General features: G+C 53.7%; 1 protein-coding gene across 1 annotated transcript in view; it reads right to left on the minus strand.

Annotated features, from left to right (window-relative positions):
• Positions 1-23,105, minus strand: part of PIK3R6 (phosphoinositide-3-kinase regulatory subunit 6) — a 36,363-nt gene that overhangs the window by 10,497 nt on the left and 2,761 nt on the right. Inside the window, 13 exon segments of the mRNA XM_044921797.1 lie at positions 3,820-3,930; positions 6,820-6,942; positions 7,622-7,700; positions 8,016-8,197; positions 8,199-8,440; positions 9,331-9,417; positions 10,075-10,240; positions 14,042-14,225; positions 15,254-15,323; positions 15,481-15,613; positions 16,390-16,458; positions 17,138-17,229; positions 17,654-17,737. Of these exon segments, the coding sequence (XP_044777732.1) occupies positions 3,820-3,930; positions 6,820-6,942; positions 7,622-7,700; positions 8,016-8,197; positions 8,199-8,440; positions 9,331-9,417; positions 10,075-10,240; positions 14,042-14,225; positions 15,254-15,323; positions 15,481-15,613; positions 16,390-16,458; positions 17,138-17,229; positions 17,654-17,737 (1,622 nt within the window).

The raw sequence follows: 23,105 nt of genomic DNA on the forward strand, positions 1-23,105 counted from the left end.
AAAGAAGGGCCATATGCACCCCAATGTTCATAGCAGCAATGTCCGCAATAGCCAAACTCTGGAAGGAGCTGAGATGCCCTTCAACAGACGAATGGATAAAGAAGATGTGGTCCATATATACAATGGAATATTACTCAGCCATCAGAAAGGATGAATACCCAACTTTTACATCAACATGGATGGAACTGGAGGGGATTATGCTAAGTGAAATAAGTCAAGCAGAGAAAGTCAATTATCATATGGTTTCACTTATTTGTGGAACATAAGGAATAGCATGGAGGACATTAGGAAAAGGAAGGGAAAAATGAAGGGGGGAAATCAGAGTGGGAGAAGAACCATGAAAGACTATGGACTACGGGAAACAAACTGAGGGTTCTAGAGGGGAGGGGGGTGGGGGGATGGGTTAGCCTGGTGGTGGGTATTGAGGAGGGCATGTACTGCAATGAGCACTGGGTGTTATACGCAAACAATGAATCATGGAACACTACATCAAAAACGAATGATATAATGTATGGTGACTAACATAACAATAAAAAAAAAGAACACAGAATGGGGACTCACAGAAATAGTCATTAGACTTGCACTAGCAGGGAGATCCTAGCAGAAGCCCGGGACACATGCCGACGTCCAGCTCTGTCGCAGACATTTGCTGGGGGAATGCGGGCCGGATCTTTGGATGAATGAGACCTGGTGCAGGAGGAGGCTCAAGAGTCCCTTTTGTTGGGACCTTACTCTGCACTAGACGTTCTGAGAAAGGCCCTTGACCTACGTGACCTCATTTAACCCCCCAGCAGCACCAGGGGATGGGTCTCGTTAGCCTCCATTAGGACCCTGGACACTAAGGCTCAGAGATGTGCACTGACTTGCCCCAGGTCACAAGCGGCAAAGCTGGGCTGTCATTCAGCATCCCAGCCACTGCTCTGGAATTGCTCTGGAATCATCTGTATGCCTACCTCCCTGCCCTGCCCCACCCCCATGTCTTTACCATACTTGAAACCTCATGAAACCCCTAAGGCAGGTGAAGATCATCATGCCTCTTTTCCAGGTGCCCATGACCACAGAGCTAGCAAGCGGAGGGACCAGCCAGGCTGTGGACTCTCTACCACCCCACATGGCCCCTGATTCCACACCTGCTGCACCCTGACGGCCCGCCAGTGCCACACGGATTCACTGTCTGCACGCACACACACACACACACACGCATGCATGCACACACACTATTTATTGTGTTAATGGCGGGAGACTCAAAACTCAGATACAGGGGGCGCCTGGCTGGCTCAGTAGGTAGAGCACACGACTCTTGATCTCCAAGTTGTGGGTTCGAGCCCCATGTTGGGTGTAGAGATTCCTTAAAAATAAAATCTTAAAAAGAATTCGGATTCAAAGTGCAGAACCATCTCTCCAGGGACTCACAGTTTGGGTGGGAAGTGATGCACAGAGCAGGGATGCAACAGAGGTGTAGGGAAAAGCAAGGGCTGTGTCCACAGCACTGTGGACACAGAGGAGAAGCACCTGAGCCTGCTTGCGGGGGCAAGAGGAACAGAGAGGTGAGGACTGGCGAGGAGGCAGGGGAGGTGAGGTGGGGTCAGGAAGGGAAGTCCAGGATGGGGCACAGCGTGAGCAAAGCCTTGGAGGTGGGAGCATCAGGGTGTGTATGGAAAGCAAAGAGAGAATGAAGGGGCTGCTGGGCAAAGAAGCCTCTCTGAAGGTCACAGAGGACGAGTAGCAGGAGAGAAGGTTCCAGAAGTCAGGCGAGGGGCGGGCTTCAAGAAGGGGAAATGCGGGCCTTGATTTTTGCTGTTGTGACACACACATGGATATCACACATTTAATTGTACAGACAAAGGGAAAAAAGTATCGTGGCCCGGGATGTCGAATGCAGAAGAGGGCCCAAAAGAGAGGACAGGAAGCATCCTTTGGGCCTGGCGATTGGAGGTCACTGGCAAGAATGGTGTCAGAAGTGCCAGACTGCCTGGTTGGAGGACAGAGTGAGACAGAAAGAGACGGAGATGGTGGTCGGGCCATCTAACCCCACAGCCCTGGCTTCAGGGTGGACGGACGTGTGGCCCATCTCCTGGGTCATAGTGATCGGCATACTGATGAGCATTGGCCTCGATCCCATTGGAAAAGGGACACTCTCTCCCCAACTGGGGTTGCTGAGCTTGAAAAAATGCTGGCCCAGGACGGCTGCAGGTTATCTGGTCACCAGGACGGGAGACGAAGCAAGGCAGATGCTGTACTGATCACCCTGTTTAAAGCCCCCAACTTTTCCAAAACCACGTCAACTCTGCCCTTGCCAGTGAGGTGAGCCAAGAGAACTCTTTTCCTGACACCGATTTTTAAGATGTCTGTTACTTGCAACTCCAAGAGTCTTCCCCGACACAAAATGGGAGCCAGGAGGGGCATTTTGCAAGTGAACAGTCCAAGAGGAGTGGAGGGCAGTGAGCATCCTTCCACCCGGTGGGGACTGGGAGGCCTGCCCACTGGAGACCCGCGCTCAGACGCCAAGCCTACGGAGGCTGAAGCATCAGGGGGCGGGGATGCAGGTGTGTGTCAGTGAGGGACGCTAAGAAAGTGCCAACTGTCAGCAGACGCTGGTGGAACTTAGCAGAGAGGGCAGAAACACTTCTCCTCCAAGAGAGCTCCTTTCTGACCAGATCAGCCTACAAGAGCTAGATAGTCTTGGGAACTAGAGGGTTTAAAAACCCGACTTCCCTGCCACCTTTTGAGCCTGGGAGCTTGAAAACAAGGTGGGAGATAAGGCTGAGACAAAGTCTGGGAAGAGTCTGACTCTCGGGCTCTCCCTCCCAGGCCCTGTCACTAGGCAACATGCTTAGCAGGAAAATGAATGGATACCTTGCAGGCTCCAGAGGCTGTTCTGTGCATTTTCGGTGACAAGGACAGCATGGGGGAGGGGAGGGCCCAGGAGAGGGGCTGGCTGAGGGGGAGGTCCAGAAGGAGGTGGGTGAGGACAAGAAGGGCACGGATAACAGGGTTTTGCTGGAGCTGGAGGTGCTCCGCGTCCACTGGAGAGGCGCACGCGAAGGTGTGGATGCATCGATAGGTGTGGACAGCATGCGTGGGGACACCTAATGGTCTCCATTTTCCCCAGAGGTGTGGATGACAAAGTCACTTGCTGAAAGTGAAGGACAGGAGAAAAGCAGGGAAGGGGGAGCTTGCCAAGAAGGCGGTGTAGGCCCAGCTGAGGCTGGACACCACGGAAGTGTCTGTGTCCAGCCAGAGGGCTTTGGAATGTTTTCCAGATGGTGCTCAGGAGCCCAAGCTTAGTGAAAGGTAAGGCACACTGCAGCGCTGCTCTGGGCTCGGGAGACAGCAGGGCAGGGAGGCCGGGGTTGGGACAGGAAACCACAGCAAGGGGCCAATGGACATGAGAAAGTAGAAGGACCTGCCCATCTCTCTAAGGAGGCAGGTCCTGGAGGAGAAGGTGAGAGGGTCTTGCAGGGATGGGAGTTTGTGATCAGAGACTAGAAAGTGAGCATCTAGGAATTCTGAGGTAAAGCAATTCCTGGTGATAATTTTCACAGCTGCCTGTCCCCCATCCTCTGCAGGGTCAAAGCCTAAGGCATCCCTCCACATGAACAAATTCTGTTTCTGCTTGCAGTGGAGGTCTTTGAAGCTGAGAATTATCCGATGCATCCAAAGATTAGGAGGATACAGTTAACAACCAAGTCCAGTGAGTCTGTGATTTGTACCCTAGTAACCTGCATTTCCCCAGAGCTAGGGTGTTTAGGGGGTGGGGTCCTGGGGTCCTGCAGGCTGGTACACTACCCGTGGAGTCCCAGGGCGGGGGATACCTACCTTGACAGTATAGATCTGGAAGTAGATGGGTTGGGTGCCCATGCGAACGTAGTAAGTGATGACATCCAGGATGAAGGGGTCCACAGTCCGGGATGTGTCCAGGGAAGGGGGCTGTGAAGGGGCAGAGAAGATCTTCAGCCACCGCCCTCCATGTGACTGTGGGGGGTGCTATTTTGGTAACAGAGAAACTCCAACGCTCCCACGTACCCTCCATGAGGCACTAACCCAGCTGGTCCCTCAACACACTCTAGGCCTTCCCTCCCACCCGATTTCCACCCCCAGGTCCCCAGGGCCTCTGATTCATTCCACTTGCACAAAGACACATGGGGTGCCTCTAGGTGGAAGGCACTGAGCTGGGTGCCTTGGGTGTGGACAAGATGCTTGGGAATATAGCCAATGATCACAGAGTCTGGGCTGGGTCCCAGCCACTCACTGGCCAAGTGACCTAGGGCATGAGAAGTGCAGGGATCTGCTGTCTCCTTCAGCTCTTGGGGTATTTAAGTATATCACAGATTAATTTACATTTGTAGGTTATTGGGAAAACACTAGTGCCATGTCCTACAGGCCTTCCTCATATGATTATAAAGCAGAACCATAGTTTTTTTTTCTTTTAGATAAATTGAATGCTCACATAGTACCAGAATTGGAAAGCAGCTAGAGTTTATCTCATCCAACTCATACCCAATCCTATAACATCTCTTCTGACTCTCCTGTCTGGCCTATCGAAATATTGCTCCCTTCAGAAAGGCCACATGGAGGAATGGGGAACGTACTCTAACAAGGCTGTCCTTGCTCACACTGTTTCCAGTCTCTTCCTGTGGAAACCACTTTTGGAGGAAGCATTGGGGCCGTACAAATTGTTAATTATGAGGGCAAGGAGAACAGGGAGGACCCGAAGTCCTGCATGTGTACCAGCATGGGAATAAAAGCTACCGTAGAAGAGGACAAATAAGACGTTCCTCCTCTAACAGCCTCCAAGTTTTGAGCAAAAAAGTATTTCAATACCCAGCTAAACAGTCTCCTGTGCATACGCAAAGACATTTTTCGGGTAAGCAGTAATTCAGGAAACAGGCCTCCCCCCGTGCCTCTATTAGAATGTACAAGAAACCACCCTAATCAAGTCGAGTGTCAAGTTAGAAATCAGGTACCTAAAATCAAGAGGCTCGTTTTATGTAGGAGTACCTGCTGCCCAGATATAAGGGGGGGAGAGAGACACCATCCACAATGGCAAGAAAAAAACTAGGAAACATAAGGAGGAAATTTAACCAGAAATGGGTAAAAGCGCTGTGATTAACAGTGTAAGGCTATTCTGAGGGACAAACACAAGACTTCCCTACATGAAGATAAACACCATGCTCCCAGAGGGGGCTGTGTAACACCCTAAAATAGGCTGATTCTCTTCCAAATTTCAATTGAAATCCCAAGGGAGGTGGAAGGATTAAAAAAAAAAAAAACTTGACCAAATTTCTAATATTTATCTGGAAACAGACATGAACAAACATAGTCTGAAAGGTTTTCAAGAAGGAGAGTAATGGGGTAGGCTTACCCTGCCAACTATTAAATTAAAAAATGCTAACGTGGCCGGTAATGAATGGATTAACGAGAAAGAGTTAAGTGTCCCGGAATAAACTCAAGCATCTGTAAAAATTTAGTGGATGATAAAATGCGCATTTCAGACTGACGGGGCAAGATGGTTCGTGCAATAAATAGCTTTAGGACAACTGGCTAGCCATTTGGAAAAAAAAACAATTTGCATGCCTCACACTCAACCCTGAAATCGATTGCAGGCAGGTTATTTAAATGGAAAAACCGAGACCTGAAAAGTTACAGTAAATGATCAGTGAATATTAGTTTAATCCTGGATATAACGTAATCAGTGGAGAAGACCTCTCAATGCAGGACGCCAACGGCAGGTATCACAAAGGATAAAAGTAAAATGCGTAAAAATATCGAACTTCTGTAAGTCATAAAACCCTACTGACAAGATTGATAGGGAAGTAAACAAAATGGGAAAAAAAAGTCTGCAACACCAAAAAGGTTAAGATCTCTTAATATGAGGGGTGCCTGCCTGGCTGGCTCAGTTGGTGGGGCATGAGGCTCTCCATCTCAGGGTTGTGAGTTCGAGCCCCATGTTGGGGGTAGAGTTTACTGGAAAGATATAAAAAAAGATTCTCTTAATAGATAAAGGCCTTTCCAAGTCAGGAAAAGATGGGAACTCCCTCCCTACCACCCAGGAGGGTTGGGGGGTAGCAGCCTGGTTTTGTGGTCAAGAGGATATGCTCTGGAATCAAGCTGTCTGATTCCAAGTGGGACTCTACCTCTCATTTTGCAACTCTGGACTAAGTCACCTAACTTATTTGCATCGCCGCGGCTTGATCTGTAAAGTGGGGACATGGCAACATTAGCATCCGCCAGCAAGAGTGCCTACTTGGTAGGGCTGCTGAGTGCCTGGCCCGTGTGAGCGCCCAGGAGGCATGGGCTCTTACAATCACAGAGAAACCATCCCAGGAACCTCAGAAGAGAAGGAAGAAACGGGCCTACACCTTAGGGAAGAAGGTTCGGCTTCACATTGTCCCCAGTGTCCCCCCCACCCCCAAAGCAGGTGCCTGTTAAGAGTTCCGAGTGATGGGCGCCTGGGTGGCTCAGTCGGTTGGGCGACTGCCTTCGGCTCGGGCCGTGATCCTGGAGTCCCGGGATCGAGCCCCGCGTCGGGCTCCCTGCTCGGCGGGAAGTCTGCTTCTCCTTCTGACCCTCTCCCCTCTCATGTGCTCTCTCTCTCTCATTCTCTCTCTCAAATAAATAAATAAAATCTTTAAAAAAAAAAAAAAAGAGTTCCGAGTGAATTTCCACCACGAGCTGGTTAGGGCTCCTCCCTTGCGCTCCCTTCCAGCCTCATCCCACCCCAGTAGGCCCTGGGGCTGACTCTTGAGGTCGAGAGCCAAGGGTGGTATCTGAAAACGGGCCCCTCCCACCTCCCCCCTACCCTCGCGGGCCCCCTACCATCTCTGCCAGCTTGTGGATGGCCGGGCATAGTGTGTTGACGGTGTTCTGGTACCACGGGTCTGCGCGGCCCAGGAACGTGGCCAGCTCCCTGAGCTCCGAATGTCTGCATGACGGCGGCTCCTGGGGACAGGGGGACAGGGCGGACCCATCAGGCCTGGTCTCTGGCACTTTCTTCCTGGCCAGAGGTTCCCCTAGGCAAACTGGCCAAACACTGAACCTCTTGGGGCCTCAGTTTCTCTGCCATGTGAAGACCATTAGGTTTTACGCCTCCGGTGAAGCTGGGATACCCTTGACTGAGGGCCGCTTGCCAGGGACATTGAAAAATGACCATGAGCCTTGGAAGTGGAGAGACAAGGACTGCTTTGAATTTACTGCTCCCGGAAAAGCAAGCAGAGTGGGACAGCAGAAATGCAAAGCTGCAAGAGTAAGTTTGTCCCCCACCCCCCAATAGATCAATGGGCTCCCACTGTCTGAAATTTCCTTTTATGTGACAGTGTGCGAGCCCCTGTTTGAGGAGAAGCTTGCAATGAATTCCATTAGAAAAGCCAAACAAAATTCAGCCATGGGCAGGCTGCCCCCGTGAGGGGACGTTCAGCCTCCAGGGCCCGCATCTGGGGCTTCTGGAACACAGACCTGATCTAGACGGGCTCCCCCGGCCCCGCAGCCTAAGGAAGGACGATCCTAGTCCCTGGAACCAGGGATGCAGCTGCCCAGCGCCTAAGCCAGACCCCTGCTGGGAACAGCCCCCCTACTCCTTCCCCCACGTCCCTCCCCTCCCTCCCCTGCCCTGCCCAGCCACCTTGGGCGCCAGCACGGGGATGTAGTAGAGCTGCAGGCTGAGTCTGGGGGTGAGGCAAAACTTCTGGGTCTCTCGTTTCCTGGAAAGGGGCAGCAGACCACAGGGGTAAAGGCAGGTGTTGTGGTTCCCAACAGTTCCACATCCTGGTTCTGGTATTTAGTATCTCTTGACTTGGGGTGACATGCTCAATCTCTCTGAGCCTCTGTGTTCCCATCTACAGAATGGGTACAGTAATGTCCATCTCGAGGGGCGGTGGCGGGGCTCACGGAGCTCACTGCAAAGCGCCGAGCTGGTGACCGCACCCCTGCTGCATATGGGCCCGCCTGTGCCCCGGCCAGCACCACCCCCACCTCCAGTTGCCCTCCCCCCCCGCCCCCCCGCCACGGGGCCCTACCTGAGGCTGTGGTAGGCCTGGGCCAGGCGCCCCAGCATCCTGTCGTCCCCCAGCACCAGCACCCTGGCCGTGTGGATCCGGGAGACACCGGGCAGTAGCTCCCCATCCCCACTGGGCATGCCCGTCCTGCGGTGCAGCCCCTGGGGCCCGTCCCAGCACGCAGGCATCAAGATGTCGGGGGGGCCACACCCGCTTCTTAATGCCTCCTTTGCGCTGCAGCCCGGCACGCTCCATCTCAGGGCTGCCGGGGACAGGCAGCTCGTCGGCCCCTGCAGGGAGGTCCCGCTCGATGCCACTGTCAGTGGACAGCATGGACGCCCGGGCCAGCTCCCGGTCTGGCCAGAGGCCCTGCAGGTCCAAGGCCTCCAAGTCGGCACTGAGGCGCAACTGGGATCGCGGGCGCAGGAAGAGTACCAGTTCCTTCCCTGGGATGCGGAGAACAAGGGGACCATCAGGGCGGAGAAGTTACGTGAGGCTGGCAGGGTCTCACCCCATCAAGGCCTGTGGTTCCGTGTTTCTCAAACCCCGTTCAGCCAGATAGAAGCCCCACAAGATGCCCCACAAAGGAATAAAGGTTCTGTGGCTAACAAAGACGGAGAACCCCGCATATTCCTGCCACCTCTTGTTGAGTTCCATTAGTAAACATATTAAAGGCTCTGAGAAGTCCTGCAGTAAAGAAGTCAGCTTCACTCAGTACCTCCCACTTAGCTGACCCTGGAGTCCTCTTTATCATATCCACTCATCGGCTTCCTCCCATCCTCCCACTGTCTGTAGCTTCCCCCGGGACAAAGAGAACAGACTGCACCTGCTCCAGGAAAGACTTCTAGGCTTTTCTAATCTGCTTTCATTTTATTACCCATGAGAAAACTGAGTCAGTGTAGGGTGACCCAGCATAGGAAAGGAAGTGCCAGGACTTGGACCCAGTTCACCAGCCCAGCACTTCCCACCATAATCCACACCCCTGTCTGCCCGCCACCGGCCTGCCTTGAGAAGGGCTGGGGACAGCCGCATGGGAACACAGGTGGATAGAAGTGTCAGGCAGGCGGGTCTCTCTGGAAGGCCCCCTCCAGCTGCTGGAACTGGAACTGTTTTTGGCGACTGCCTCCTCCCTGGGGACATTCATTGTCTATTAGCATCAACATGGCATGTGGCAATTCCTAGGCACGTGAGCTATTCTGACATAGAGAAAAGGGGTCCTCCTGGATGTGCGGAATGACTCAGGGAACAAGGAGCACGCGTGCGCACACACACACACACACGCACACACACACCTATTTCCAGCCAGCTCTCCACGGAGAAGATGCAAGGCACTTACAGAGCTGCTCCTCATCGGTCCACAGGTGGAAGGTGATGTGAGGGCTGGGCAGAGGGATGCTTGGCTGCGGGTCCTGCAGGCGGTCACCTGAAGGCAGGAGGAGGGCTGTGGCATTCTCTGCCCTCCCCCCTCCAGTTCCTATAGGGCCCAGAGGGGGTGCAGAGACCCTCTCTCCCATATGGTCCAGCCCAGGCTGCCTCTCTGTCCCATCGGCTCACCCAGGGCCCAACAGCCACCTGTCCCCTCCCTGCCCGAGGCTGTTTAGCGGCCCCCTGTTTCCTGCAAACTTCCTAGTGTCCTTCGGGACCTTTCCTCCCGTGGTTGGTCCTTTCCCGCTAACCCCGAGCCAGAAGCGCAGCCAGGCCAGGTCACCTTTCTTGCTGCCGTGTTTCTATAACACAGCCTGGGTCTGATTCTTAGTAGCCGGGTGATGTTGGGCAAGATTTTTCAGCCTCTTTCTAACTCCGGCTTCTCGTCTATAAAACGAGGGGCATAATTTCTATCTCAGAAGTTTGCTCTGAGGATTAATCCATGCAATATCGAACAGCAGCTGGGGGACAGGCGGTGCCCCGCAGGTGACAGCTGTCATTGTGACCAAATCACCCACCTTCTTAGCCGCTCCCCCCCCCTTCCAAGTTCCTGGCGGCCCTCAGTCCCCAGGCTCCCCGCGCGCGGCAGGTGCAGCGCTGCTCTCTGGCGCCCCCTGCGGGCCCTCGCCGGGCCTCGCTGTCCCCGCCCGCTTACCGCAGCAGCTCCCCCTGGCGGCCGCCGCCGGCCCCAGCAGCGAGCAGTAAATCTCCTCCAGCCTCTCCAGGTGTACCTCCCGGCTCGGGTTGGGTTCGCCGGCCATCTGCTCCACGGCTGCCACCACGGCGTGGAAATAGCGCTCCAGGGCGTGGCGAGGGCTGGCCTGTCGGGGGGGCGGTGAGCGCCAGAGCCTGGGTCCTGGCCCAGCACCCACCCACCCCAGCTCCGACGTTGCCCGAAGCTGCTTGCACCTGCGGGTCCCCTCTGTCCCTCCCACTGTGGCTCCCTGCAAGGGCTGGACCCCAGAGCGGCAGGGATCGCCGTCCTGGGATCAATGTGCTGCCCCCACCTGGGTGCAAACTCCGGGAAGGCAGGCCTCTGTTTGCAGCTGCACCCGATGCCCCTAGAACATCTTCCGACACAGCAGGTGCTCCAGAAACAGTTGCCTAGACTTCTGTCATTCCTACGCTATCTTGATTTACTTGCTATTTTTCTTTCAATCAGCTCACTTTTTTGTGTTCAGAATGATTTCAGAGGGGCAATTTATGTTGCTACTCTCTATAAAAAGGCTAGTGTCGCAGAGGTAACAGACAATAACTAAGGTGACTATAACGATCACAAGGCACGATTATTAAATTCTAGCCAGGTACTCTGGCCTGCCAAGCCTAGAGCTTGGAGCTTCCCTTCTCTCTCTTTTTAAAGATTTATTATTTATTTTATTTTATGTGGGTTTTTTTTAAGATTTTATTTTTATTTGAGACAGAGAGAGAGAGCACAAGCAGAGGGAGAGACAGGCAGAGGGAGAAGTAGGCTCCCTGCTGAGCAGGGAGCCTGATGCGGGACTTGATCCCAGGACCCTGGGATCATGACCTGAGCCGAAGGCAGATGCTTAACCTACTGAACCACCCAGGAGTCCCAAGATTTATTATTTATTTTAGAGCGAGAGCGCATGCATGAGCGCCAGGGGGAGGGGCAGTGAAAATCTTAAGCAGACTCTGCACTGAGCCCCCCATGGGGCTCCAACTAGGGGCTTGCCTTAGGGCGTTGTGGGGCTCGAGCTCACAACCCTGAGCTCACGACTGGACCTAAAACCAAGGGTCAGATCTTAATTAACTGCACCACCCAGGCGCCCCTGCTGCCTTCTCTTTTTAGAAAGGGAAGTTAGTGTTAAAGAAATTAGGGGTAAAGCACCAAGCTGAGCCTTTCTCCTTAATGGAAATTAATGGAAACAGGTTTCGTAAGCCTCTCGTTGTGCATTCTGTGCTCTTTAGCATGGCTGCTTCCTGCCTCCAGTCATATACACCCTCAAGATCTGTCCCACCACCTCATTTACTCTCTGATTCCATCTGATTCCATCTTCTATACTCTTCCTCTCTTCCACTCTGCTTTGGCTACACAGGTCTCCTTATCGTTCCTCAATTGCACCAGACATGCTTACACCCCAGGGCCTTTGCCCTTGCTGTTCCCGATGCTTGGAATGTTCCCTTGGATATCCACATGGCTCGCTCTTTCACTTCCTTTAGGACTTGACTCAAAAGTCACCTGACAGGGAGACGTCCCTGATCGCATGATCTAAAATTTCAGCCCCTCCCCCCCCAATTTCATGTCCTTCTTCTCTGCACATTTTCCCCTTTAGCTGTTATTTATGATATTATACATTTTACTTATCTTGTTTATTATCACACACACAGAGCAAGAAAGAGAAAGAGATACACTATAATATAAACTCCCTGAGGACAGGAATTTTTATCTGGATCCCAGCACCTAGAGCGAACAATGCCTGACACATAGTGGGTGCTCAGTAAATATTTAATGTATTTATAAATTAAGCAACAAGACGAAATGGATTCTATGGCCCCTTCCAACTCTGATTCATATATTCCTCTAACTGCCTTATTTATTCATTCCACAAATATTTATTGGAGCCCTAGCTGGTCAGAATGACCTGCTCTTCCTTAATCGGGAAGTCAGGACCCTTCTCGGCAGACTCCTAGCACAGAACAGAGGTGGGCCTGCTGATGTCCTTGTTAGAACCCCGCATCCTCTAAGCTAGAAGATGGGATTCTTTAGTGGTGGGTGAGGGTGAGGGAAGACAGCCAGAGAACATAATCTAGGGCACTTGCTCTCAGAGGGTCTTTTTTTTTTTTTTTAAGATTTTATTTATTTATTTGAGACAGAGAGAATGAGAAAGAGAGAGCACATGAGAGGGGGGAGGGTCAGAGGCAGAAGCAGGCTCCCTGCTGAGCAGGGAGCCCGATGTGGGACTCGATCCTGGGACTCCAGGATCATGACCTGAGCCGAAGGCAGTCGCTTAACCAACTGAGCCACCCAGGCGCCCTCTCAGAGGGTCTTATAGGCCAGAAACAATCACCAGAGCTGCTGGGAGGCGGTGGGGGCTGCTGGGTCAGTAGACAAACTCCTCCCCTCCCCACATTTCTGAGACCCATGGCCCATTGCAGGGAGAAGGGACAGTAATCCCATCTGGGGCCATAGGTGCCTGGGCTGAAACCAACATGGGGCTTAGGTATGAGCTGGGGGCACCTTCCTCCAGGATGTGGCCCAGTGCTGTGAACTCCCCAAAGGGGGTGCTATCAATGAGGGACATAAAGGATAGTGGGGAAGGGGAGTGAGTTGGGAACCTTCTACAGGTCCCAGCAACCACAAAGGAATGGAATTCTGAAGGCATGAAGGGCTCTTTGAGAGCAAAGGAATGATGGAAATCAGTCATCATGGTTTCAGGAGGGACCTAGCCATACATAAAAGTCACTGTCAAAGAAAGTGTCCAAGATGCTGGGCTCAGAGCATGGATGGAGGGTTCCAGGTGGAGAACGGCAAGAGGAATGGGGCCGCATCCGATGCATCTTGACGGGCAAAGCAGGGTCTGAGACAGGGCCGGATGAAGGACTGATACCCCTTCCTGGGGCAGGACAAGCGGGGGATAGCTGAGCCCCTAAGAGCACCCCCCCTTCTGGTGCCTGTCCCTCCCATAGCAGCAACTCCACAGCCCCGAGCTCGGAACCTTAGCCATGATCCCACCCAGCTGCCCCAGAGGACCAGAGCCTTTCCCCTCAAAAAGGTCGCCTCCCACGGTGCGGGACGCACAGCCCCAGGTGGCATCCTCCCCCTCTAAGAAGTCCTGCATCTGCTACAATGCTTGGCTGGAGCATCTCTAACCTACTGGAGTCTTGGCTGTGTACAAGGGCCCAGGCTGAGTCAGAGAGAGAAATTAGGAAGTAAACAGGTGAGCGTGAGAAATGAATGAAATGCCCACAACAGGAACAGGGGACTAGTTAAATAAATAACAGCACATTCATAGGTGAGAATATGGTGCAGCCATTAGGGGTACATATTTTCCAAAGAAAGCGTTTCCATATGGCGTATTTCCAGTGTTCCAGTGCACATATGCGTGCGGTATATAAAAACTGTATACAGAATTTGGTATTTCCTTTTGTTAAAAAAGCACTGGTGGGGAGTTGGGGCTGGGAGGCGGTGGAATGTAGGTTTGAAGTCAGAGAGATCTGGGTTCAAATCCCAACTCAGTCCCTTTGTATCTGTGTGACCATGGGTAGGTTAGCAACCTCTCTGTGCCCGTTTTGACAATTATATCCATTTCACAATGTCGTTAAGATGTGGTGAGAATTTTGCGATACCTGTGAAGCGTTTAGCGCTGTGCCCGGAACAGAGCAGACGTTCAGTCAACGGCAACTATGATGATGAGTGTCGTCAGTATGATTCAGCAAATAGACCACAATGTTCATTGCTAGTATGTCTGGCTGGGGGGCGTGAGGGATTTTTGTTTCCTCTTTTGGCTTACGTGCATTTTTTTCCCCCCCCAGATCTTCCTCCTTGAGTGTGTACTCATTTTTGATTGAGGGCAAAACGGTATGAAAATAGAAGAAGCGGGAGGGTGAGTTGGAGCGCCGGCGTGGGCTACAGCCAAGGAGGGCTGGGGCAGGGCAGTTACCTTCAGCTTCCTCTGCAGGGAACTTGCATGGCAGGAGTCCCCAAGTGCGGCCTGCAGGGCGTGGGAGACCACATGGCGCATGCAGGCCTCCGGGGTCTGCTGCGCCTGGGCCGCCTCGATCTCCAGCAGCAGGGCGCTGCACACGGAGGGAGACACCAGCTCAGGATCCACGAAGAGGAACACTCTGAGGACAGGGGGTGGGGGGGGGGGGGGCTGGTGAGGATGACTACCAGGAGAGGAGCCCCTGGATGGGCACCCTCAGAGCCTCACAGCCCCCAAGTGTTTTGTTTCTCCAAAAACAGGAGCCTCGAATTTGAAAGTCTAGGAGGGGGATGGTGATAGGGAGCGGTGGGGACTGGGGCAAATCAGAGCAGGCAGGAGCAGCTCATCCCTGTTGGGGCGGGGGGAGAGGGAAGGCTAGTCTAGAGTCCAGGTAAGCCCCAACCTAAATTCTGCTCCCTCCCCTAGCTCCGGGGCCCACTGATGACATCAGCCTCCAGGAGGGACCCTAAATCCTTCCTGCCCAAATGGGCTCTGGACCCTGAGTGAGCCCCATCTCCTCCCATTGCCCGATCACACCCGAAAGCCAGCCTCCCGCACCTGCTCCCCCTCCCCGCTGCCAGCTCCTCTGGGTCCCTCCACCTCCCTGCACCCTCCGTGAACACCACCTCAAGCTGCCCCTTCCAGTGCTAGCTCAGCAGTGGTACCTACAGGGCGGGAGGCGCGGCACCCCCAACTCCATCAGCCCCTCTTCCCAACACGACAAGTGGACATTGGCTCAATCTTGCGTAAAGGGCAAGGCACACACAGATGAAAGGCCCAGATTCCATGGTGTGCTTGTGGCCTGAGCTATAAATACCCCGGAGCGACCTCTGGCTGCCTGGATGGTTGATACTTCTTCACGGCCAAGGGCAGGATGGAGGTGGGACGACAGAACTCCAGAGTGGCTCAGGGCTCATGTCACCTTCTGCATGGGAGCAGGATGGCTCGGAAGCCCAGCCCAACAAGAAAGACCTACCCTGCTTCCCGTGATCTCCGGAGAAGGCAGGCCCCGCCCACCCTTGAAAATACACCCCCCTGCTAGACACATGTCATGCATGGGAAGCTCTGCTAGGGTTCCTCTCCACCCTGCCTGGTCCCCCTCAGTGAGCAGTCACGTAGTCCCAACACCTGGACGGGACAGAAGGCAGCAGTCTTCCTGGGGACACTCACCTCTCCTGGTAGGGGTACAGCTCACTCGTCAGGTTCTGTTCGGCAATGACCAGCCTTTGGTACAGCGTCCCTGCAAAGCAGACCACCTCAGCCAACCAGCCCCTGGTCCCTGACCCCCATTCCTCACCCTCCTCAGAAGGTGCTGGGACTTTAAGGCTCCAGGAACCTTGGAGAAAGAGCAAGACGATGACGCGCTGCAGCTGGGACTTAGCTTGGACGGATCTTACCTGGGACAGCTGTCTCTGTTTTCAGCCTTATGGCGCAGTCCAAGGCTACTGTGCAGTAGGGGGCGGGCAGGGTTAGCAGCTTCGTGCAAAAGTTGTAGGTTCTCCGGTAGAGCTCCTCCCTGATGCCGGTGGCCTGGGTGGGTGGGAGGGAGGAATCGGGTGCCCAGAGCCCTAGGTCACAGAGGGCTCTGGGCGGGGTGGGAGAGTGGGATGGAGAGGAGGAAGGACGGGCTGACAGCCAGACCTGGGCTCACACCTCCCTCCCAAATGTACACCCCCAGCCTCTTCTCTGACACCCCACTCAAATTCACTATGGTATGGATCCATCTCACCCTGTTCTGCTGGCAAATCCACCCCCCTCACCACCCTTCGGCTCCTCTTTCCTGCAGTGCTCCAGGCTCAAAGCTTGGGTATCCAGTGGGCACGATGCTCGCAGTGCAATGCCCGGGGGCTCCCCTTGCCCCCGCCCAGCCTCCTGCCTTGGCCAGAGCCCAGCCCCATCCTGTCCCTGGATTCCAACAGCCCCTGAACTGCTCTTCGTGCCCCTCATCTCCCTCGCTGCCCACTCCCACCCCCTGTGACTATACTCAGCTCCTGGTTCCTGTTCTCAAGACATTTTCTCCGTGGCTTGTCCGTTCTCTGTGCAGGGGTCAGTGATGGCCCCCAGTGCACAGAATGAGGACCTCATTCTGGCAGTCGAGACTCTCGTGCATTCTGTGAACTGCTTTCCCCACTTCCCCTCCGTGTATTAGGGAGAGGGCGCCGCTAGGGTGGAGAAGCCAGTTTGGGGCTTCCAAGAGTTCTAGGCTCACCCAGGCAGAGACCGGGTGTCCTCTGAGGGAGAGGACAGTGTCTGGCCCTGGGACTTGTGGGGTTCCACGACCCCCCTGACCCTCAGCCCCAGCTCACCTTAGTGAGCACGTACAGTAGGGTATGCAGCAAGGGAATGATGACATGCCGGAGGTCTTCGCTTTCTGCCTGGAAAACAGGAGACCGCGGGGCATTTACTGGGCTGGCGCTCAATGGGGGCTCCCCACATCCTAGCAGGATGCAGCTTGGGGGGGTGGGGGTGGGCAGGAGATGGGGTGGAAGGCAAGCGTCCCATCACACCAAGGGGAGGGAAAAGGGCACAGCCTGCCCCAGTAGGGGAGGGGTAGGTGGGGAGGGAGCACAGGGGTGGGAGCCGGCTGGGAGAGCCTGGGGCGCGTGGGGCAACCACGCAGGGCAGGAGTTCATGCCAAGCAGCAGGCCAGCCGCCCCCCCACCCCAAATATGGAGGTGCCTTGAGTGCAACGTCTCCCAAACGGTTGCAACGCAGAGCATCGGGTGGTGTGGGGGATAATTTTGGGTGGTACAAGAACAATTTTGAAACATTTTTAATAGGTCTGCATTTATGTTTATCGGCGTTTTCTGTTCCTGCAAGTGGGGGTTTTCCATGTATGGCCACGGTACAGAGTTTTTGAAATATGCAAAGTCAGGGGAAACCATGGGATCCCTTATAGAAGTACAAGAGGGAGACAGAGCTGCTGAAAATCATGCAGGCGGGCCACAAGGGACCAGAGTTTGGGGGATGCAGTACTGATGGGACTGAGGCCCCGCCTCTCTCTACCTCCTCCCCCAACCCATCTGCCTCCCCGCAGCCTGAGAGAGAACCCACCTTTTCCAGTTCTCTGAGCAGAATTCGGACCAGCACCGGACTCTTACCAGGATCTCGCTCGACCTTCTTGTGCAGGGACCATCTCCACATGCCTGGCTAGGACAGAGGAGAGCCCAGCACACAGGTGGGGCAGAGGGCTCTTAGAGGGGACCCTCCTGAGCAGGACCCTGAGCCCTGGAGCCCCACACCATGACTCTGACCAGCCACAGATCCGACCTCTCCGCCGGGCGCCTGCCTCTGGGGGCACAAGGGTGGGCTTGTCACACATGGGGGGATTCTGCTCCGCTACCCATCGAGGACAGCAAATTCTCAGGGTGGAAAGGATGGGGACTGTGGAACATTAGTGGGGCGGAGTGTGCGTGTGGCTTATGGGCTGGCTATGTTTGCAGCTCAGCTCCTCGGGCCACATTTCTGGAAGTCGTGCGGGCTCAGAGGTCAAGAGGAATTCTGCTTGCACGGGGAGCTGGGGAGATGGTTGAGAAAGAGCGGGCGCAGAGGCTGCCTGCTGGCTCTTACCTTGGTTGTTCTGCAGGGCTGGGGCCTGGGTGCTGAGCTCCCGGAGCACTGCCTGCACACTCCGCTGGAGGTCCAGCTCCACATCTGGGCAGCAGGGGTGGGGTGGGGGAGCACTGAGGCCAGGAGCTTTGGAGCTCAGCGCCCCTGGCCTCACCCTTGCCCCTACCCCTGCTCTCCCTGAGACCATCTTTTGCCCCTTCTATAAGCCCCAAGAGGTGCCCCAAAGTGAGCAGCTTAGAGCGGGCAGCCCACACACGGGTCTGCAATAGAGCCTTTCAATCAGCATCTCCGTGTTCTCTGTAAAACCCACGGTCCCCAAAGCACCGGAGTGGTCCTAAAACCTGAATAATTATGCACTTTTTAAAATGTGTGTTCGAAAAAAATATAATGTGTTCCTAAGTTTCAAGTCAATTTCACGGCAGATCAGTGCTGGGACAGGAGGTGACAGACTGTCCCCTCATCAAACTTACCTCAGGCTCCGCTAAGCCAACTTTCCCTCCAGACCCCGGCCTCCGCCCCAGTTCTGTCTCCCGCCCGCCTGGCCCAGTTTGAGCAGAACGTTGTTGGCCGGAATCCAGACGCCCCGTGTCTCCTTGGACCGATTTCCCACCCGCCGACCCCCTCGCGGTCCGTGGGCTTGTAACTCCCCAGGTTTGTGTCATTTGGGACTGAGCCCCATCTCTGTCCCCTGGTGTGAGGTCTAGAATAAAGTCTCCCCGGCCATTGGAACCAGGGTCACGGGATCGTTCTTTCTTCAACTGTGGTCCATTGACGTGGCAAAGCGTGAGCGTGATATAAGGATGAGCCCCTGACATCGGGAAGCATGGGAGCAGTGAGGAGGCCCCTGGCCCATCTCCCACTGCAGGGAGGTTAGCTGGCCGGGGTTGGGGGGTGCTCGGGGCTGTGCACCTGCAGTCCATCGCCTGGCGCGGGGCCACGCTCCCGGCCACTGTGGCACTCCTCCTCCAAGACTTGGATGCCCTCCAGGCACCTGACTTCAGCTCAGGGCTCCCCAACCGCCCTGCCGAGCCTTTCTTGGTCACAGCTCAGTCGAACGCATTTCCACGAGCTCGTTGACTCTTTCTCCTTCCCTCGGAGCTGGATATCAGTCAGCACCCTCTTTGTATCCCGCCACTGGGCTGTGTCCCCACCTCAATCCCTGCATGGCCACCCTATTGTGAGGTCTGCTTCTTGGAGTCTTCAGACTAAAAACAGGAAGCATGAGAGACACTTCCCGCACCATAAATTCCTCTTTATGACTGGCTTTCACCAAGCATTTGTCTTCATAGGCAAGTGTGCCTTCTTTGGTTGTCATACAATACAAACCACATGCCTCGGGGGTTCCTCTTTTGCTGCGTTGTCAGGAAACTTACAAAGTGGGGGCACCAGCCCCAAAACCCGGCTCATCTCCAGGGACACGGACGCCTCCTCTCTGCTCCTTTTTGGTGCTCTTGCTTTATGTTCTACTAAACCTATATCTTAATTCCCTCGCATTCCTTTGGAAGCAGGCAGGATAGAGATCACACATTTTAAAGAATCACCAGGTAGAATGTGTCTAGCCAAGGTGCTGGTGCTCAGGGACCAGCCCCTCCGGGGCTCCGGCGTGAGCTCGGCTAAGTCGGCCAGGGCCCCCCGGCTTCTCTGAAACCCCCACCTTTCTCCTGCTGCTCACTTGGTCCCCCTGGACCTCATCAAGGTCTGTTCCTGAGTCTCCCCAAGGCTGAGAGTGGGCACCTCTTACAACCCAAGTTTCTCCACCGGCCACTCTGCTGGGCAGTGCAGCATTCCCCCGCCCCCACACTGGCAAAGAAATCTTTAAGCCTGGCACGAAGGCTGGTCACAAGTTATCTTTCCATCTACCTGTCTCCACCTTGCATGGAGATTTAAGGCGTTAACGCAGGCGGAATTATTAAAACATTATGTTATGTCTACTTTCTTCTTTTCCTCCTTCATTCCTTCTGCCCTCCCTCCTTCCCCAGCCACCAGACCATGGACAGCACAGACTTAAAACTATGATAACCGTGATCTCCTCCCCACCCCCTCACTAGAAGGGCAGCCAAGCTTTTGTCTTCTGAGCCCTGGGTTCCCCTGCCTTGCACAGGGAGTCAAGCTTTTATGTTTCAGAGAAAAATAGAGAAGTTGCCAGTAGCCCCAGGAGACAGCCCCAAATAAAGTTATGTTTTCGAAAGTCTGGGCGGCTGGAACAAACGCTCAGGCTTTGGGCCACATCTGGCTTGCAGACGTGTTTTGTTTGGGCTTGTAGAGTGTCTTGGAAAAAAAAAAATCGAATCAGCTGCCAACATGTACAAATCAGGAGATTTTGCATGAAAGTTTGGGTTCCTGGCATCTCTTGAAAGTCTGTTGACACCAGGAGCGCATTCTTCGCACATGTGGCAATCCACAGGGCTGGGGAGGGGGGGCTCCCCCTTGAGACGGGGCACAGCTACTCTGGTTCTTCACAGTGCCCCCTCTCCTTGTTTTGCTCATCGACACCCTGTACCCGGCCCCTTGGGTTTGAGACCCCGGACTCTGGGACTGAGACAACCCAGCTGGATTGTCTCAAAGGGATGGGGATGAAGGCTGCTGGTTTTAGCTACTGAGGACAGTGGCACCCCGAGGCGGGAGGCTGGGTTCCCCAGGACTGTGAGCGCCCAAGAGTTACGGGGACCCAGGAATGAGAAGGACTGGGGCTGGCTGGGACACAGCCTCACGGGGGTGGCAGAGATCTCAGCTGAAGGCAGGCGAGCACTACACTCTGTGCTTGAGGGTCACTGCTGTGGTCTCCTGGGTCACCTTGGCCAGCGCACAAGAATGTCTCCAAAGGAACCCCCTCTCACCCTACGGACCATGCAGACCTGGCCAACCTGTTCGGTGAGGGGGGTGGGCTGTAGCTACAGCGGACTGAAGACCATGGCCTCTTCCCATCACGAAGACTTTGTAACGCCTGGGCTTACAAGATCACAAAGACGGGGGAAGCACCCCAAGCGAATGACACTGGAATTTGTACTGACCTTGGAAAATGAGAGCTTGAAGCTGGATTTGATTTGATTAAGCAAAAGAAAGAAACGGGATATTTCTTGTGCCTCGAGTGTCTCAGGGTTGTTCATATACGACATGCATGTCTCTATTATTCTTGACTCAGAACAGCCAATAAATAAATGACATTCAAAATTATTATCTTCCCCTCCATCTAGGAATGTGGGATATTACTATCAGGCATCACATTACTATTAATAACTAACATTTAAATAGCACGTAAAAGGCGTACACACAGAGTCTTACGGAGGTGTGGCAAGACAATGTTATGTGTTGGGCGCCTGGGTGGCTCAGTTGGTTAAGCATCTGCCTTCAGCTCAGGTCATGATCCCTGGGTCCTGGGATCAAGTCCTGTATTGGGCTCCCTGCTCTGCGGGGAGCCTGCTTTTCCCTCTGCCTCTGCTGCTCCCCCTGCTGTGCTCTCTCTCTCTCTCTCTCTCTCTGTCAAATAAATAAAATCTTAAAAAAAAAAAAAAGACAATGTTATGTGTTCATCAAACTGATTTCATGTTTGTCCCAGGTCACTGGGAAGACTACATTTCCCAGAATCCCCTACAGGTAGATGGGTACCATGGGCTGAGTCCTGTCCAGTGGAATGCAGTGGACACAACGTATGACATAAAATCCTCTGCACTGGGGCGCCTGGGTGGCTCAGTCTGTGAGGCATCTGCCTTCGGCTCAGGTCATGATACCGGGGTCCTGGGATCGAGCCCCGCCTTGGGCTCCCTACTCAGCAGGGAGCTTGCTTCTCCCTCTCCCTCTGCACCTCCTCCTGCTTGTGCTCTCTCTCTCACACATTCGATAAATAAATAAAATCTTAAAAAAAAATCCTCTGCATTATCCTCCACCGCTGTCTTCCCATTCCTTGGTGACCTTGGAAGAGGGGTTGGAGAAGACGGTGCCACAAGCAGGAAGGAGCCTCAGTCCCTAAAGGACTGGAGCCTGGACTGGATGGTGTAGTGGGTGAGACATAAGTATCTGTTGTGCTAATCACCGACATCGGGGTCATTGTTATAGCGGCTAGACTTCTCTGACAGACTCGCGGACACGCAGAGAGTTTTCTGGAATCTTATCTCATTGGATTCTGAGCAGAGCCCTGGGAGTTTGGCAGGGCAAATACTGTTCTCCCTGTTTTGTTTCGTAGATTCCAAATCAAGAGCTCTTACTCTTGCCCCATATTGCCTCTCCAAACACAGAATTCAGACCCAGAGGGACCTCGGAGGCTCTGGTCCCATTTGATAGCTGGGCAAATGAGGCTCAGAGGGGAGAGGTGATTTGTGTAAGGCCACAGAGCTGTTGGAACAGAGCTTTCTCTTTGGCAGATGCTCTTCCTCGAAAGCTTCACCCTTCCGTGTGCCCTTATATTCACCTGCTTACCCAGAAAAGGGAGAAGAACACACGTCCATCTATGTGTGTCTGGGCTTTGAATGCCAAAAGCCAATGCCCCAGATAAAGTTGCCTGGAAAAAGAGTCCCAGCTCTCGAGGTAGTTCAAGGTCCAGTCTTCGATTTCAGGCCACCTGAAGCTATAGTAGCATTTGGTCATTCCAGCTCTGTGTTGCCCTGTGATCCCAGACAGAACCAGATCTCTCCCAAACATCCTTGTAGGATGTTTGCCTTTTCCCTCCTTCCCCATCTTGGCTGCACAGGAGAATCACCTGGAAAGCTTTAAAAAGCACTAATGTACAGCCCACCCCAAACCAGTTCAAATCAGATCTTTGAGAGTAGGGACTAATAATGTTTTTGTTTGTTTGTTTTAATAGCTCCCCAGGACACTCTAATGGATAGTTAGGGTGAGAATTATTGTCTTAGGTGATAAGCTGAGAGTTCTGGACAATTAACCTGTTAGTCAAGGAAGGAGTCAGGTGCCAAAACACTCAGAGTTCACAGACGACAATCATCCCTGCATTAAGGATGAAGGTCACAGGGTCAGAATGGCTCCTCCCTGGCTGTCACAGTGGCGGGAGGAGATTCAAAGAATACAATCGGAGAAAGTTTGATTTTTGTTTGTTGCTGTTTCTTAGCTTGTTTTGCAACAGGTATGGCATTCATCCAGAAATGTGACCCTGGGAGCTAGGAAGCAGACACTAGGTCTCTAACTCTCTTGGGGTCCAGCCATGACATGAATAAAATCTTCTCAGATTTTTCTATTCCTACTTGTCATGGTTAATTTTATGTGTCACCTTGACTGGGCCACAGGGTGCCCAGACATTTGATCAAACATCCTTCTGCGCATCTCTGGGAGGGTGGTTTTGGATGAGGTGAATATTTAAATCACTAGACTGAGTCGACAGATTGTTCTCCCTAATGTGGGTGGGCCTCATCTAATCAGTAGAAGGCCTGCATAGAACAAAAGGCTGACACCGCCGCACCCCCTCCCCCCTGCCCCAAGTAATAGGGAATTCCTCCTGCTTGAC

Source organism: Neomonachus schauinslandi, chromosome 15 (genome assembly GCF_002201575.2).
Source record: "Neomonachus schauinslandi chromosome 15, ASM220157v2, whole genome shotgun sequence".
Classification (NCBI taxonomy): Eukaryota; Metazoa; Chordata; class Mammalia; order Carnivora; family Phocidae; genus Neomonachus; species Neomonachus schauinslandi.